General features: G+C 41.7%; 1 protein-coding gene across 1 annotated transcript in view; it reads right to left on the bottom strand.

The window, feature by feature from the left end:
* Positions 1-3,271: 3,271 nt before the first annotated feature.
* The window catches only part of LOC119161377 (WD repeat-containing protein 47), a 170,738-nt gene continuing 156,354 nt past the window's right edge, over positions 3,272-17,655 (bottom strand). Inside the window, exons 10-11 of the mRNA XM_075879415.1 lie at positions 13,829-14,047; positions 3,272-9,390 (exon numbers count right to left, since the gene is read on the bottom strand). Coding sequence (XP_075735530.1) covers positions 9,245-9,390; positions 13,829-14,047 — 365 coding nt within the window. The 3' untranslated portion in view covers positions 3,272-9,244. The remainder of the gene's footprint in view (positions 9,391-13,828; positions 14,048-17,655) is intronic.

Below are 17,655 nucleotides of genomic sequence, written 5' to 3'. Positions count from 1 at the left end.
GAAATTCACTTTGCAACCGCCACAGCCAGGATCGAACCCGCGACCTTCGGGTCAGCAGCCGAGCATGCACCGTAAGCACTGATTTACCGGGGCTGACGAGGCCTCACACTTTTGTGGCCGCACCTATTCCTATCGATAGTACGTTATCGACGACTTCAAGTGTGCATTTTGGCGCTTTTACGAGTGTTTGTGTACATTGGTATCCTCTCATCTTCAGCATTACTATAAGCCTTATCTGGATTCATGCTTATGCTCACATCTACTCCTGAGTATTAAAAAACGGTACATCCCATACGCCATTTCAGTGTTTATTGATCAGAGGCGAGAGTTACGCGGGGTGTCCCCACCCTTTTGCCCCATTATTACCTCTTCGGGGAAGTTCTAGATAAATATATCTTTATAATCTCTTTCAAGGGAAAGAAATGTTTTCGCTGGTTTGCAAGAACTCATAACTCGTATTCGAAGGTACTACATCAAAATTTCGCCAAGAAAAGCACCGATTGCATGAGATATTGGTGTTAAAAAGCATTGAAATTTCGATCAAAAAAGCTCATCTGAGACTTACGGACTCACGAGTAGACTCACTCAAACTTGGACTCTGATCGAGCCACAAATCTTAGTCTGAGTGATTCAGTAATGTTTTAGTGAGTTTGAGTCTGAGTGAGTTCGGATGAAGTAAATTTCAGTGAGTATGAGTCTGAGCGAGTCCAGCTTGGAAAAAGTTTGGCAAGTCCGAGTCCAAGCGAGTCAAAAACCCAAGATACATTTTTTTGAGTGAGTTGCACTTATGCTTGCCCACCTATAAAATACAGTTAACTCTATCATAGGAGTAAAAGAGAAAGTAGTTAATCAGTTTAGCTTTTGAAATTTTTTTTTCACCATGGAGAGATATTTAAACGTCCTTCTCAGTCGGAGAAGTGAGCGCTCGAGGTTTCGGTTATGGCGTCGATGACGCTCGCAGGTGCTCCACAAAAATGGCGAATTTTGACGGATTCCGATGAATTCGAGCGGGAAATTACTGGATGATGGTAGCAGCACAGACGAGTTAGATTCGTCAGACTTCCGCATGGACGGCGATAGAGCGTTAAACCACACCGCAACATCAGCAGGTATTTGCTGGTGAAATATCGCTGGCCCCTCGAGCCGTTTGATTGCTGCCACGCGTTGGTGTAAACCATAGTGTGTGTAAACGTATCCAGTGCGCTCGCTGAATTTGTGCCGACCGGTTCTGCCCCTGCGATCTCCGACGACAGCGCAGCTCTGGCCGACTGGCTTGCCCTACGCCATCTCCTGATGCCGACAAGAGCTCTCGCGGAGTGGTGCCCCGTCCTCGGACTTCTGCAACCGTGTCCATCTTTCTTACCTTCTCCTTACTTTCGTATGTGGCTGTCCCTGCGCCTGTCTCTCTCTTCCTGCTCCTCTCTCTATACCTTTTAATCCTATCCTTTTAATCCCTCCTTACTTCCATCACTCATAAGCTACTCTTTAGGTGTCCTGCCCCTGAGAGGCAGTTACAGGCTCAATTTTATCTCTTTTTCGTTTAAGAATCACTCCCCTCCCCCACCCTCCTAGAGGTGACAGCTCATATCTGCAAGATGTCAACTTCGTTCAGGCCGGAGCGTTTGACGCCGGCTTCAGATAGAGTGGAGTTCCCTGCGTGAAGACTGTGTGGAGTGGACTTCAATCCACAGCTTTGGAGTACCGCGCGGCCACTTCTTCGTGTTGTGTTTCACCGCAGAACTTGTCAGAGAAATATGCGATTCTACAAAGAAGAGTGCGTGGACGCATATTTTCGAAAAGCCAATGCACAGTTAGAGGAATCGAAGAATCCTGGAGAGAGGTCACCGAGGAGGAGATGCGCAAGTACGTCGGACTTCTGGTGTACACACACCCCGTACTCGTCCAAGAGCCATGTCTGCATTGCTATTGGAGTCGACGACACGTATTTTCAGGTCCTCTTTCACCGTCGGTAATGTCACGCCGAAGGTTCAAGGCGTTGAGTGCCTTTTTGAGCACCTCTGATCCGGAGAAGTCGACAATCGCATCCCGCGAGAAGCTTCACCGCGTCTCCTCCACTGTATCCGCGCTATACTTTCAATCGCACTGGAACATTCCCGTGGGTAAGAAAACTGGTAAAACCTAAAGGTCACTCTGGTATTCGGCAGCACATAAAGAGAATGTGTGGTCAAATAGGAATACAAATTAAGGGTTTTAGCAGATTCGGGAACGGGGTACAGTGACCAACGTACACACAAGAAGGCACCTCAGGGTGCCCCACAGAAACAACAAAAAACTGAAAGATATCGGGACTACAGACTATGCTATCTGAACTGCAAATTAGGCTACGAAGACAGGGAAGATTTGCAGAAAAAGAAAAGAAAAATGTTTTCAGCAAAATATGTGCAGCCAACCTTTGGCTAAGAGACCTTGTCGGGAAGCTTTTTTGCATGATGGCATGATAGAAACTAGTGCTTATATTTTTAGATGTGTGTAAATAACTTTTGTACTTGCACATCTTATATTTGCAGTAGTATTCAATAAGGGCCCCAGTATTCAAAACACGTATTTCAATTTTGTTTTGCGTGTACACTGTGCAGAGTGGCATTAATGTTTTTTCAATTTCTTTTTGCTTTTTATTACACTTTTCTTTGTCTGGATGAGTTTTTTTTACCAATTTTTCCGCTATATACCAGTTGCTATAGCAGGAAAAAAATTTCTTGGACAACCCAAGAACCATTTTTTTTTCGCCATCACAAAAGGGTCAAGTTTTACAAAAGCACTTATCTCTTATGCTCGCTTCACTTGCACATAAAACAATACTTTCTAGTCTAAAATGTTTGGCAATTTAGGTTGATTTAAATATGTTTTTTATATAACAGTTGCATTTTTCCTGCCAAAATCTGCCAGATAAAGACTTCTAGCCATAAAAAAACAGAAAAAAATGCCATTTTTCTACTATACCTAATAAAACATGCAAAATGCAATGTGACAATACAACAGGCATATTACAAATGTGTGCTGCATCACACATACTAACATAAAATGTAACTTCCTCTCTCTCGTGTCAAAACCTACCAGTGCAGAGAATTGCTACTGGCACCCAAAAAGACAATGTGCCATTTACTGAGATATGAACAGAGGTGCCAAATTGCAGCACAAAACCAATCGGACAGCATGTGTTCCAATTCAACAGCAATGCCACCTAAGAGATTTCAGTGTCTTGAGAGCTTGTTGTACAAGAAAGCCAACACAAATGTACCTCTCACATAGGTTTCGAGGCAGCTAAAAAAAGCAACGTTTATTATGCCAGTGTTTATTACAAGCTATACACGCTGCCGATGTATCTCAAGGACAACTCCACAGGTGGTAGGCAAAATATTTGTACAACTGAATTATGTCGACATGCAAAAAGCGCAATAAAGTATATGTACAATAAAAGACAAATTGCTGTGCCATGTGCAGCAGATCTGTTGAAACTGGCCTGAACGTGCGAAACACTGTGTCTCCGTATATAGGTAAGCGGTTTTACTACAAGACACACTTCAACGTAAGTCGCCATGCTCTTTGCAAAAAAACTTATTCCTTCATAATAGACAAGAAGGGAATCCCACGCAGTGCTCTAGTGGTTTTTAAAGCTGTGTACATTACATCTCTTTAAATAAGCTTAAATGAAATCTGCACAAACCCTTCCTCCCTACACAACAAGCTCACGTACAAAAAGAAACAACTCTGATCAACGAAGCACTTACATATTCGCATGTCATTTTTAGTGGTATTTTGAAGCATTATGCCAAAATTTTCGAGCTTGATGGCATAAGTAGAAGTGTTTCCACAAAATTTGAGTAGATACCGCGCAACAAGCATTAAATAAAGACATTATCTAGGATCTAAAGTAAAAAGAAGCATTAACAGATAAAAAATAAAAACTTCACTACCTTATAGTGTATGCTAAAAACACTAAAGGAGAGATTCCCAGCTATACGTACTCCTTTTTACTACTCTGATAACAAACTTTTTAAAAACCCTGAAAAGAGTGAAAATTTCACTGCACTACATATGCATGACACACACAGTGGCCAGCAACAAGAAATGAGGTTTTTATATCAGCTCTAGAATGATAGTAATTCATGGCACCTTCATGCAAAAAGCATTCTCTCAAGCCGTGGTTGCTGTAGCTTTTGTGGCACTTCAGCCATTACGCACACTGAAGCCTGTCTGATTATAATTGTGCAGCACGCCTCCCACCGGAGGACCTCCGTTTTACATAAGTTCAAGCGTTTATAGACATTGTGACCCTTCCATGTTGGGTAAATGCACAGTGCTCACTCACAGAGCCCTCATCTCTGTCACGAAGGTAGGTAGAAAAAAAAGGAGGGGGGGGGGGTTAGAAATGTTAGACAATGATAAATCTGTGTGGTACTTGGGCAACATTGAAAAGCCATTTATGCCCTTTCGTTTTGGCTTAAAAGCATATATTATACCTCTGCCACCTATGTAACACAGGCAAAAGGAATACTCACATAAGCCTAGTAATCCTTACACGCTGCATTCACATTAACATGGCTAAAAAGTCAAAGCAGACAAAAGCGTACAAAACTGACAGACATTATTGCACAAAAGTTTGTTCTCAACCCCTTCAGGAAAGAAATAAATCTGTGGCATACCACAATATGAAAACGAAGTATGGATGGCCAAGGTATTACTCCTGCAGAGAAGTGACCCCTTTTAAAATTTTAAATTATGTACATTTATTTGCTAGGTTGCACACACAGTGATTATTCTCAAATTAAACTTGCTATCAGTGTGAAAAAAAAAAAACTGAAGTGGAGCCACCTGCTGATAACACTGAATATTTTCCACTAACACTACTGAACAGAGACATGCAGGCTTTCTTTTTCAACAGTAAAAGCTCTCACAAAAAGCGCCAAAGTGGCAGCCCCAGAGCTGCGTCACAAGGCACTCTTGAAACACTGTTTCGTTTAAGGCAACAACAAAAAACGGAAAGGATTGTGGATGCAGCTACAGACTAGACCGAAACGCAAATGTTCCAACCCTATTTCTATCCTTGCAAGATGGCAGAAATGAAAACATCAGTACCCTAAAATACCTTCAAATCAATTCTGTGGCAGGATAGACACAGGTGTATCTTATACATGCCACACCTTTGACAAACATTAAAACGACAGACCAAGAGGCACGAACATGTAACAGCAGGCCGTAGTATCAGCAGTAGTGAGTTATCCTTCGTTTCCTTGCAAGTGAATATAACTCTTCTTTCATTCTTTGGTTTTATGTATGTACCAATGAAGGTCTTCATTATGGCGTACAACAATGCTGGCTCAACTTATCCTGGCGGCTATGCTCTAAATGGGAGCAGCTACGACAACTACAGGAATTGTCATCATGACTTCATGCAGCACTGGGTATGGTAAAAAGATACAAAGGAAACAAATGAAAAAGAACATACATAGCTGAGAAAATGCACACAGTGAAACCTTTTCAACGTGCCACACATGGGTGTAGGCTGACCATTAGCAGCTTCTAGCCCTTCAATTTACTCTGCCTACTGAGAATGGTAGGTGTACGTGCAAAAAAGCTCACCAGTTTGCAAACATGCAGCTTTAATCAGGCAAGCAACAACACAGAGCAGCGACAACACCAGGTGAGATAACACAGTGCTGAAAGATCATGAAATTCTGAGATGCCGGTATGCATGGCAACAGTAGTGCTTTCTGGCCAAAAAGCGACATGGCGCTGTTCACCAGAAAAAAAATGACCTCGCATAAAAAATTTAGAAAAGGTAGTTTTGGGAAAGCAAGAGTAACGAAAAATGGCGTCATGGCTGCCTACGTCATAAGAGTCAATTGAAGTGCCATGTTCAGTGAAGTCTCCGGCAAGTTCTTTCTGCGTAATCATCGCTTTTCTGGCGATACCTATAAGCACTTAACTTTAAAATGCACAACGCACTAAGTTTTAGAACAGCAGCCAAAGTAGTGCTAAACGAAAATAATATTTCAATAAGTGACCACTGTATGCACACTGGGCCCAGTTCCCACTAAGCAATAAAACAAAGTCAATGAAATCAGCATTCAGGAATATGTTGCATATTCACATAACAATAAGCTTGCTTGATGCAAAATATTTTCAGCTAGGCATCCAAAAAATTGTTCAAAATAGTTTCTCAATTATGTAGATGAAAGCTATCGTTAGGAAGACCTGCAACACCTTTCTCAGTTATGAAAAATGACCCCACAGATTTGACCAAAAAAAAAAAACGATATTCAGCCATCTTCGACATGAAACTGCAAATAGCCTGACGCACGCAGTGCAATATTATTTGGCCCAGATGTTCCCAGGATCTTTGACTACAAGTCAGAAGTGTTGTCTTACTGATATGCTCAATAAATGTTACAAGGCCCCGCTAATATTTGTGACTACTAGCACATTCAGTTATGTTTTACTAGCTAATTTCATTGGCCTGTTCACAAGAGCAATAAGGGCCGCATTCCGCAACACTTCTTACTTCAGTAGGAGGGCTTTAGCTCCTTGAAATTGCCTTATTACGTGTTCTAGGATACTCTTCAAGGAAGTGCACTCGCAGAGGCCTTCCTTGGTGCTCTAATGAAATTGTAGGAGTTCTGTGTCCCAAAACCCCAGTATGATTATGAGAGAGCCCCATAATGAAGGGCTCTGGAAGTTTTAACCAACTGGGGTTCTCTGACATGTGTCTAAATACAGGCACATGGGCCTCCAGCATTTTTTTCCTCCACAGAAAATGCGGCTGCCACCGTTGGGACTCGAACCCATGACCTTACAGTTCCTTGGTGCTCTCCCGAGTTAAGGTAGTACTAGAGCAGCCTACACGTCTCCTTACCTCACTCCTTACACTGAAAGTATGCCTCTGTGCAGTAGTTGATAAATTCTTTGGCCTGCCAACTGAATGAAGACGCGGCAGCACACTGTTGTTGCCAGATGAATAAAGGCAGCCTATGCTTTGTTGGTACATGTTGTTCTAAATTAATAAGCAATGACACACACATAGCAGCCTTCATTCACGACAGGTTGAGTACCATCTTTTGCCTGGCATTCACTTGCAGTTATTTTCTCTTTTCAGTCTGATTCTTTTCAAGCTGCTACACCATCATATCGTTAGGTGCCCGTTCTATACCTTACAACTACATTACAGTTACTCAAGCTCATGTATTACTTACAAAAGACAGTGTATAAAATGGTCCTGCACCCCTTTTTCAAATAATCATTTAATGGGCTCAGCATTGGGAGTTTATTGCTTTATGAATCGAGTGCTGAAAATTGTTTTCAATTCATTAAGAACAAGCAGAGTTACAGGACAGAGATTTGTCACACGCTTTGAAGGGATACGGAACAAAAATTTTGCTGCCAATATTTTCAGCCAAATCAATAGATTGGATCCTGAAATTGATAGAGACAACCTTCATTCGAAGCAGAAACTACAGGAAAATAATGAATTTAATGCGATTTTCACAAACTGTCGCGTCGAGCGGCAGCGCCGTGAACTAGAGCATGCGACGTTGGGTGACGTCAAATTCACGGGAAATTGGGAAGCCAACAATGCCAGCCATTGCCCACGTCTCTCGACGCACTCATCTTTCCCTATAACTGGTATAAACAGCAACAGCAGCGAACAATGCTTCTGACTGGGGCAAAGTGACAGCGCCATTGTGGAAGGAAAAGAGTAGAGTGAAAAGACAGCTGGAGAAAAGGAAGAGAAGAACAAGAACACGTGCATCCCGCATGCGCCTCGGTGAGTTTGACGTTACTGCTCGCGCACGCGAGCAGCCGCCGCGGGCTCACAATTCATCAAAAATACAATTAACTGTTCAAAAATACGGGAAATAAACTCAGTTTATCGGAACAGTGACATCTTCCAAGCAGAATTTCGAAGTTTTGTCAGTTTTTTAAATATTTATTCAGTATTTCTTTAAGCACTTTCCCTCTTCTTTCGTTCCAATGAGCACGCTGGAAGATACACAAGGAGGGGAGGGAATGAAAAATGGGCCAGAATCTACTCAACATATGCCATAACCTCCAGTGCATGCCATGAAATGCGACTTGACCTCCCTCGGTGTCATTCTGGTATGCGCTAGTGCTGCTATTGTGTAATTTTTACAGACTGTCGAGTATGGGACTGGCACATAGTGGCACCCAGTACCAAGACGTGAATCTCATCTGTACGCCATATATTATTTAAGTCAGCTTTCGGTTAATAGCAACAATGCACTGTATGACACCATACGGCAGCTGCACGCAGCTACGATGAGAGTGAGCATGGGCCTCTGCCAAAAAGAGGACGATTTAGAAAGTGGCAACTTTGAGCCCCGCTTGCAAACTCTCCTTACCAAGCATGACTGCAAGATTTGGCTGAGCTATTCCGACAGAATTTTTTTTTTTCATGTAGTACAATTGGTGGTTTAGGACCTGTTTGAGGAAAATGCCGAAGGCTCGAATGCTTATGTAACAGCATGATATTTCGTTTTTGGCAAATATCGTTTATTCTAAGTCTTCTGCACCTTTATGTAACCTAAATACCATTCAACCATGCAACTTTTTAAATGTTATACAAGAATCATTTGAAATTATTGTACATGAGTCAATGTTTGCAGCTCATTCTCTAGCTGATAGTTACTGTTCATGGTAAACATATATGCATATTACGTAATTACTCAGCATAATTAAAGAACCTCTTTATAAATTTTCATAGAATTCATTAAGCAATTATAAAACAAATCTGTTAAATTTGGTAAAAAAAGAAGTTCACAACACATTAAAAAGCAGAACAAACACAACTGCTCTTATAGATGGACAGGCTCAAGGAATGAGCTATAAATTAAATGAACATTTAATCACAAGTCTACACACACACAAGTGTGAATGTCAGTGATAAAGCAAAGATAATTTTGCATGTCCCCACAGTTGCAAAAAAACACACCATTTGGTTTGGTCATAATGCTAGCAGTGCGCAACCTGCAAGACAAGTTAACGAAAATTCAAGGGTGAACTGGGCTTCTAAATAAACACATGCGCGGGCCAGAAAGCTGAAGTTATTGCGGGATGAACATAATCTAAAATTGGTGAAAACAAACTGAAAAGAGAGAGGGAGGGGGAGGGGTGGCAGAGACAGGGTTAAGGAGGTTTATCACAGAGCCTAGAGTCTGAGCACCCACACCCCATGGAGGGTGCTTTTGTAGTGGGGTGAGGGAGCACTTCAGTTGACTGGCAGGGCCCAAAGGACGGCCGTCTTGTCAGCGCTGGTGCTGACAAAGGAGAAGTCACTCGGGTGCCAACGAGCCTGAATGACCTTGTCAGCATGCTCTGCAACTACGACGCTAGGCAAGGGGAGCGTCAGGTCACCTATGGCAGGAGAAGCAGTAAAATTACTGTCTTCAAGGCTTACAGAAATAGCGGTAAATATTAGGATACTTTAACCATAGTGCTATATTGACAGAATCGGTCAAGACATTGATCGTTAAACAAAAACTTAAAGAGAATTAAAAAATGTTAAGTTTAATGCCCACAAGTCTAAAACAGTGATAGCAATAGCAATGCATGAGACAATGACACAAGGTGAGACCACAAGGTAAGGCTTGTGGTCTCATCAGCCTCAATACATCGTAGTGAACATTTCTTTTTTAATCAATTTAATGGGCATGTTGCCACACATGCACTGACAAACACAAAAATATCTCACTAAATGAACATGACCACTGGCTTGGATGAGGCGCACTGCTGTTACTGTTAGATAACGCAAGCTGCCGCATTAGGTGCATGAAGACCATACACACAAAGTGACCAGCCACATAAGCCAGCCCAGTCTTTGCAGCCGTCGCAGATTATTAACAACAGAGGGTGCGTGGGCCACCTTTTATGGCTCACGAACCCTGTGTTGGAATAACTGCACCTGCCCTGCTACTTCTACATGGAATAACTGCAGTTGCTCTGCTGCTCCTTACTAGGCTGACTACAGAAGAAAATGATTGCTTTAGTTTACTTGCCCAATGACTTGCCAATAAGGTGCACCAATTTGAATAAGTGCGCTTAGTGAAATGCACCTTGAATAAATGTCAAGAAAATTCCAACAGCACCGAAAAAGACGAATAGATGAAAAAGGACCTGACATGAAAAGGGAGTCAGCTCCCCTTTCACCCATTTCACGTTTCTTCAAGCTGTTGAAACTTTCTTGACCATCGATCACCAACTTGCCCAAATGCTCATGTTACTTGAATCAATGCACTGCCGATAGAATGGGAATATCTATGCCGAATAAATGTATATAAAATAAAAAAATGTGTACAAAATGCCAGAAATTATTCTTAATAGGTCTTTAGCCATACAAGAGTTGGGCAGCATTCAGCAAGATTACCAGAATCTAACGAAGAAAGAGGAAGCGGAAATGAAGAGTGTGGTTTAGACACCATATGCCACAGTAGCATATGTCACAACAGCAGGTTCTACACCTTTGAGTAGCCGGCATCATTCAGTAAGACTTACAATAACTATAAAAACATTTCATTTAGGCAAACTAAGAAGCACTACATTCACTGCTGCTGAGATGTGCACAAAGGGAAAGGTTGAACATGGCACAAAAATCAATAGGCAGCAGCAGTGCTTGTAGATGCTCTCTTTAATTGTGACCTGCATGCTGTTTTAATATGGCCATGTAGCATGTTCTTTCTTATCAATTGGCCAGCTGAAACTAGATAGCATTTCCATGTCTTCCCAGCTCAATGTACAGTTCGGTCTAGTGTTAAAGGGAACACTCGAATGCACACAATCAATATTTCTGGCGCTCTAAGAGCAAGTGGATAAGGAAACAATCTTCAAGCACGTCAGTAGTCTGTCAAGAGGAGTCAGAACTATCAACCACCCGTAGTGTTATGCATATCTTAGCCACTATGCCTCCATAAGATAGCGAAATCTAAACACGCTGCTCACGCGAGTGTTCCCTCAAACAGTGGACTCGTCCGTACATGATTATGCATTCAATATCTAAGCAGCATTAGCAGTAAATTACTTTCACGTCTTGTTAATAGTGAAAGAGATTATTGAAAATAATGAAACCCATTTTTTATGTGAACGCACTGCTGGAGAAAGGTAATAACTCTCACAAGACAGGAAGGGCGAGTATAATGAGTACAGTGGAGTATACAATAATCAAAACCGTTTATTACAATATAGCGGATATAATGACAAATAATGATGGCATCATCCACTTTTGTGCGTTCTCTTTGGTACAATAAACCGTTTATTACAGTGCTTCAGTGTAGTGATATCCGATGCTGTAGACTCGCAATAATTTGAACACTTTTATTTCATACTTTCGGTTGATGCAAACAAAATTCAATTTCTTGGTTGGCTATCTATTTTTTCAATGTATTTAAAAGCCTCTTAATTCAAACTCCATCATTTAGTTAATTCATACTTTTTGTGGTTCCATACCAGAAAATATCTGCTGCTTTCCCATTACAATTTAAAAATTTGGGTGCTTATATCACCCTACCAGTCTCAAAATAAAAAATAAGTGTCTCAGGCCTTCAAAAAAAAAAAAAAGAGGATTCGCTACTAAACAAAAATTTCTAACGAAGCACATGCATAGTAAACCGTGATGCTTCTCAACAGCTACAGAGAGCTTTGTACTAAAGACAGATAAAGACAGCAAAGAAGAAGTTGGCAATTGGCGATTCCTTTAAAAGGTCTGATCAGGAGTAAATGGCTAATAAAGTTGTGAACTTTACACCTTTGCTTTCTTTTCATTGCGTTGAGTTAGGATTTGAAAACGCTTAAAAAAAATTTTAAATGTGATAAAATTAATGCCTAATCGTAATTTGTGGTGTCACCTCACCCCCAGTAATATATCTGAGAACTTCTGATAATTGAAACTTCTCGATACTTCAAACAAAATTCAGAGGTCCCTTCAAGTTTGAATTAACGAGAGTTGACTGTATAGCGATTGAATCTGGCTACAGCGTGTGCCCAAATGAGTCTGCACACAAACCACGCCGTGCTGTGGATAGTGATGGGAACAATGAATCCAAAAACGCAGTTAAGCAGCCTACGCACGTACTGTCATCGCAGGAGGATCTGCGAATAATACAGTCCCCCCCCCCACCCCCCGAGACCTTGTTTTCCCAAGTGACCTCCCACACACCTACGTAGATCAGCTAGATGCTCTTGAGAAAGATGTGCTCCAGCCACGCATGCAGCAATCAAAGCTGCGCACGTAGCTATTATGCACGTGCATACTATGCATTTTCAGCAAACATGTAGTTCATAGTTGCACTACCTTGCTAGAATGCAAATTTAGTGTTTTCATCTGTGTTTTGTCTTTTTTTTTTGTCAAACCGCTTATAACAATTATCCCATTTAAGCTGCTTTGCCATTTCTGTTTTTCTCGTCATCAGCTATGAAGAAACAACAGCTAGCCTCTCAGAGCTTTGTCTGATGTGCATTTTTTCTTTTTACAAAGCCTGGAAGCACATAACCATTTAACCCACTCAGAAGACACTAGTGAACCAAAATACACAACCTTAAACTTATTGAAAATCATGTTTATATTAACTGTTGATATTAAAGAGACCCCGAAACACTTTTTCAAGTAAAAATGGAATGAAATCACTGGAAGAGTTTATTGCCTCACGAATTCAACGCCGTAAAAATTTTAAGAATTCGTCTTCTACGAGTGGAGTTACCAAAGCTTGTCACACGCTTTCAACACATTCTCTCTTCTCTCGTCCAGAAGAAAGCGCTGGAAGCTAAGCAGGGAGAGATGGCAGGGCCACAGAAAAACGTCACGCACGCCTTGTGACCTTGAGCTATTTTTTTTTTTTTCTTTAATGCGCGTCTTTCTCAGTGTGATCGCGCACACACACGTGGACAAGTAGTGGCCTCCTGCGGTGATCTCTGTAACGAGCGAGCACGCCATGTGCAAATCAGTCAATGGCTGATGGGTTTGCTACGTGTGATTTTTTTGGGCATATTTCACGATTTGTCGAGAGAAGAGAAAACAATTTTTAGCTGACTTTGATAATTTATTATGATTTCCAGGCCGCATGCTGTGCTACAATATTTGGCTCGCGTGTTGTCGGGAGCCTCTACTACTGACCGACAGCGTTTTCTGACCATGCTCAAAAAATGTAGCAGGGCGCCTTTAACTGAAATTTCCATTTGATTAAATACAAAACGAAAGATCATTTAAAGGAAACAACTGAAAAAAAAAGCACGAGTGAACCATGAAAAGCAGACACATGATATTTATTGCTCTGAAAGATAACGTATTATGATTATAAAGCATTTTATTCTAGAAGAGTTCTTTTATACTTTGACTGGAAAAGCAATAAGCAGGTCGCTATCACCTGTTCCCATTTAAGATTTATTATAGAAGTCTCACTGCATCTACATTATGAGAATCAAGCAAGAAAAGAAAATGTCCAACGCATCAGTTGTATCTTATAGTTATGACAAGAGTCTTGGCAATGAAAATTTTAGTCAAATGATTCCTGAAGCTCTTGTAGTATTTTCATGCCTAGTTGCTGTGCCATTATAATTTCTTCTACTCCCTGCAAATAAGCCGACATGAGAAGAAGTATGTACAATGACGCTTCAAACAACACTTATTTCAACCTCTACCATGGTCTCAATCATAACCACCCTGCCATTAAAGTCAGTTGGTGGTTCAAAAGAACAGAAGATAAAAAAAAAAAAACTTGGGTCAAAAGGTTCACTGCATCATAGTAGAGTAACAGAACAGGTTCCAGAGCAGATGCACATCTAGAGCCAAGGTGCAGCCACTCACCCTGCAGATCAGTAAGGACGCATTTACGGTCGTATGATGCTGTCAGTAAGTAGTAAGCTCGTGGTGAAAAGCGCACGGATCGCAGATCTGACGAATGGGGCCGGAACGTCTGAATGGTCCGGCCACCTCGTATGTCGTACAGCATGCAAGTGGCATCCTCATGGCCAGAGACCAGCATGCGTCCAGTTGGGTCCACAGCCACGGCAGCAACTGGGCTCCCTGTGAAATTAACAGTGTTAGTGAGTCTCAATTCATGCACCTAAGTTAGAATAGCTTAACATCAAAAAAGTTAAACATACGGCAAATTGAAAAAACTTGTAGGATTTTTGAGCTTCGCTTTAAAAAAGTGAACATGATAGCGTAATCGGGCCTTGTGCTCACCAACTTCTCAATTGCTAGCCTGGCTTCAGTTTTCGGCGCATAGTTTAACAGTGTTGTGAGGGAACGAATGACTGTGCGCGTAACATTGGCCATTTCAAAGTCTCTAAGAATGCCCACAGCAAGTTCAGTTGTGCAGTGCCCACTACGGCATAATTATTCCTTTTGCGAATCAGCGAATGACTTACTACACATTTGTAAGGCAACACGTGAGCCTACACAGCTGTTCACTTTGTTAGTGAAAAATTTTGCAGCTGATGTCAATTAAAAATGTCTGGGATATTTTGTAATAGGTGGGCATTTTTTAACACCACTCATTGCGAAGTCCGCATGTTTTAACACCTGGTGCGATTCTATGGTTTGATCTGCACACTCACACAATATTACATGCATTAAGTCAGCACCTAATCAATTTTTTTTTTTCTCTGCCTGGGTGAACGCTCCCTTCATGCTGTCGAAAGCAAGTTCCACCTCCGCTTGCCGCTGCCGCATGGCGGCGCGGCACGAGTAGACTATGGCAAGCTGGCAACGACTGCGCGCATTAGGAAGCTTACGAATTCATGTTTTCATGCGACATTATGTGCATTTGCGCTTCTCGCCGACTTTCACAGACACAGGGGGAATTGTCAACGGGCTCTGTCAGGCCATACTAATGGTTTGATATATGCGTTCAAGTTTTGCAGCATTCGCATTTTATTTTCTCTTTCAAGCTATTGCCACCTCATCATATGAATGCCTCAGTATATAATATTGCTTGTGTACTACTCTGCATATCTGATGAAGAGAAATCAGATTGTCCTTTTCGTTTCTCAATAGTGACAAAGAAAGAAACAAACTCAGATTGCCTTATGGATTGACCTGAGACGATTAAAAAGCAAAAACTATCTTCTTCATTTTCTTTCCATTCAATGCATTGAATGTTTCGTGCTTCCCGTCAGGATATTTATGCACCCAACCTGGTTTGCTTACTGCCTCAAGGGTTGGAGACAACGCTAGCTCTCTGCCCCTCAGCTGGTTATGCACTGCCTTGGTGATCGTTCCATTTCAACCATGCAAAGATGTAATATGATGCCATCAAGTTATGTGACCTTCCGATATGTCACAAAATTTTATGCTCTGTGACGTCATATAATGATTTCTTGCACTACTCATGTTGACATCGCTGAGGCAAGAAGACGCTGGACGCGGCCAACGATCAATTTTCGCTTTTGATGAGGCATTTAAAGCCATCGCCTTAATGCACTGTACAGCTGTAGTTCCGGGAAATTGCAGCTAACACTGATGTTCGGGGGAGGGTGCTTGCAATAATGAAGCAGAACAATTTGTCTCCTAATAAATCTTCGTACAACGCTCGAATATGAAGGAGTCAATTACAACCCGAATATTTTTTAGATTATAAGAAGTGGTGGCTAAAGACTACCCCTCAAGTTTGGCAACATTGGTATCACTAAACGGGAGTGCGCTGCATCCAAACAGTCAACAAATGAGTCTACCAGTAACGCTGCTTCGCGATCACTGCCATGTGCAACGCTAACATTACCCCCTGAAGCTGAATGGGAGCCCATGGGAACCCATGAGTTATTGCCGAAACAAGTGACAATTGTCATGCACTGTGTTGTACTGAATGTGTGCTTTTAAGGCTGAACAGCTAGGGTTCCCCATGCGATAAAAGCGTCCGAGTCAACAGCCATTCAGCCTCTACTCTGCTCTCTATCAAATTAAGAGGCCAGAGAAAAGAAGAAAGAAACAGAGCTGAGCAGCCGAATTTCAATGTTATAACTATCTGTCCACTACACAGACAAGCTCAAGCAACTGACCACAGGCCGCATTTTTCAAGCTTGTCACTTTGGCTCAAATTAAAAGTCGGCATTAGACTTTAGACTTTAACAGCGCCTGTTCAAAACATAGGCCATGATAGCAGAAATCGCGCCACTTATGAAGCTGTTCTTGTTTGTTTCACGATGATGCCTTGTTTAAGCTCTCAAATAGTTAAATCACCTGGCGTAGTTCCTTATTTTCTGACACTTGCTTTTTCTCGGTGGCAGCATATGTAATGCTTTGTGAAGGGAACGGATGATGAACTATTTCCCTAGAAGCAGTCTAGTGGCATTTTGTGCTATTTAGAGCATGAACTCCAGGCTTGCGCATATAGTGCTATGCCACTTGACAGTAGCAAGCATCAGGGAACATTAGTCCCCCAAGCTTCTAATATTAGCTCCTCGCAAAGGCTTCTCTCAAAGACTTTCAAGAAAGCAACTCTCAGTCAATCGAACACCACAGTGATAAAACGTTCCTCTGCGGACTACTGGCATGAGCTGTCTGATATCGGCCTAGCAGACGAAGCGCGAGCCCCTCAATCGAGTAGTCGCGAACGACACATGCCTTTGAAATGAGCTGGGTCACCACAACAAGTGCTTCATGATTCACGTTTACAAGTTTCGATTATACCTTAAACAATGCAAATACAGCTGAAAACCAAATCATACAGCGGCTCTGAATGCAGCTGTGACATTCGTTTGCGCGATAGACAACGCGACAGCATGTCTACTGCAGTTGTGGTGCCTCCCCGCGAACCGCTGCACTAACACCCGCGGCCACTTCCCATTCAAGTTCGCTCCTTCACCCGGGCACTGAAAAAGTGAAGGAGGCACTGGTCAAGTAGACTCCTTACACATTCATATAGTGTTTTTTTCTGAAGAAGTTTAGCCATAGCATCGCTCTGTGGTGAACAACTGCTTGCCATGCAGATGGCCTCGATTCGATTCTCACTCGAACCTATGTTTTTTTATTATTTATTTCATTCGCCTCTTTGTCGATTTTTTTTGCATTGACAAGACGATTTTTCACTCACAACCAACGACACTGATGCCAACACCAGAATTTATGCAAAATGGGCTCCTTAATGCTATCATGTTAAAATTATCACTCTGCACCAGCTTGGGACGGACTGAAATAGCAGTATACAGATTTCAGTTACGTTTGGTAAAAAACAATTATGCAATTACATGTTATTAGCCTTAGATGTGATGTATACGATTTTGCATGCAAATGTGACCATGTGACAGCCAAGATAACTTATGTTACGTTGTATGTAACTACGCATATATCATATTATGTGGATTATAAGACCACAGTTAGGCAGCCATACGTGGTTTTTCTCCCTCACTCTGTTTTGCATCTTGCCCTCAGCCTGACATCACAGAACTTATGTCCTTCACATTTGAAGCACCTTTGTTTCGTGAGGTATGTCAGTAAATAAAAAAAAAAGCTACATCGAAGTCCCATGCACTGTCTTCAAACAAATGAGTAACTAAAATACCTCGACAATTTCAGAGATAACCTAAACACTCAGTGGTGCTCCACCACTTAAGCTCGAGATTTGGAGCATTTAGTCTGGCTAAATTCTTAGGTACCATATGTTTGTCCTGTAAAAGCCATGCTGCTCATAT

This window comes from Rhipicephalus microplus, chromosome X (genome assembly GCF_043290135.1).
Source record: "Rhipicephalus microplus isolate Deutch F79 chromosome X, USDA_Rmic, whole genome shotgun sequence".
Taxonomy (NCBI): Eukaryota; Metazoa; Arthropoda; class Arachnida; order Ixodida; family Ixodidae; genus Rhipicephalus; species Rhipicephalus microplus.
The sequence above is the reverse complement of the archived record's forward strand: the minus strand, read 5'-3'. Positions and strand labels throughout refer to the sequence as shown.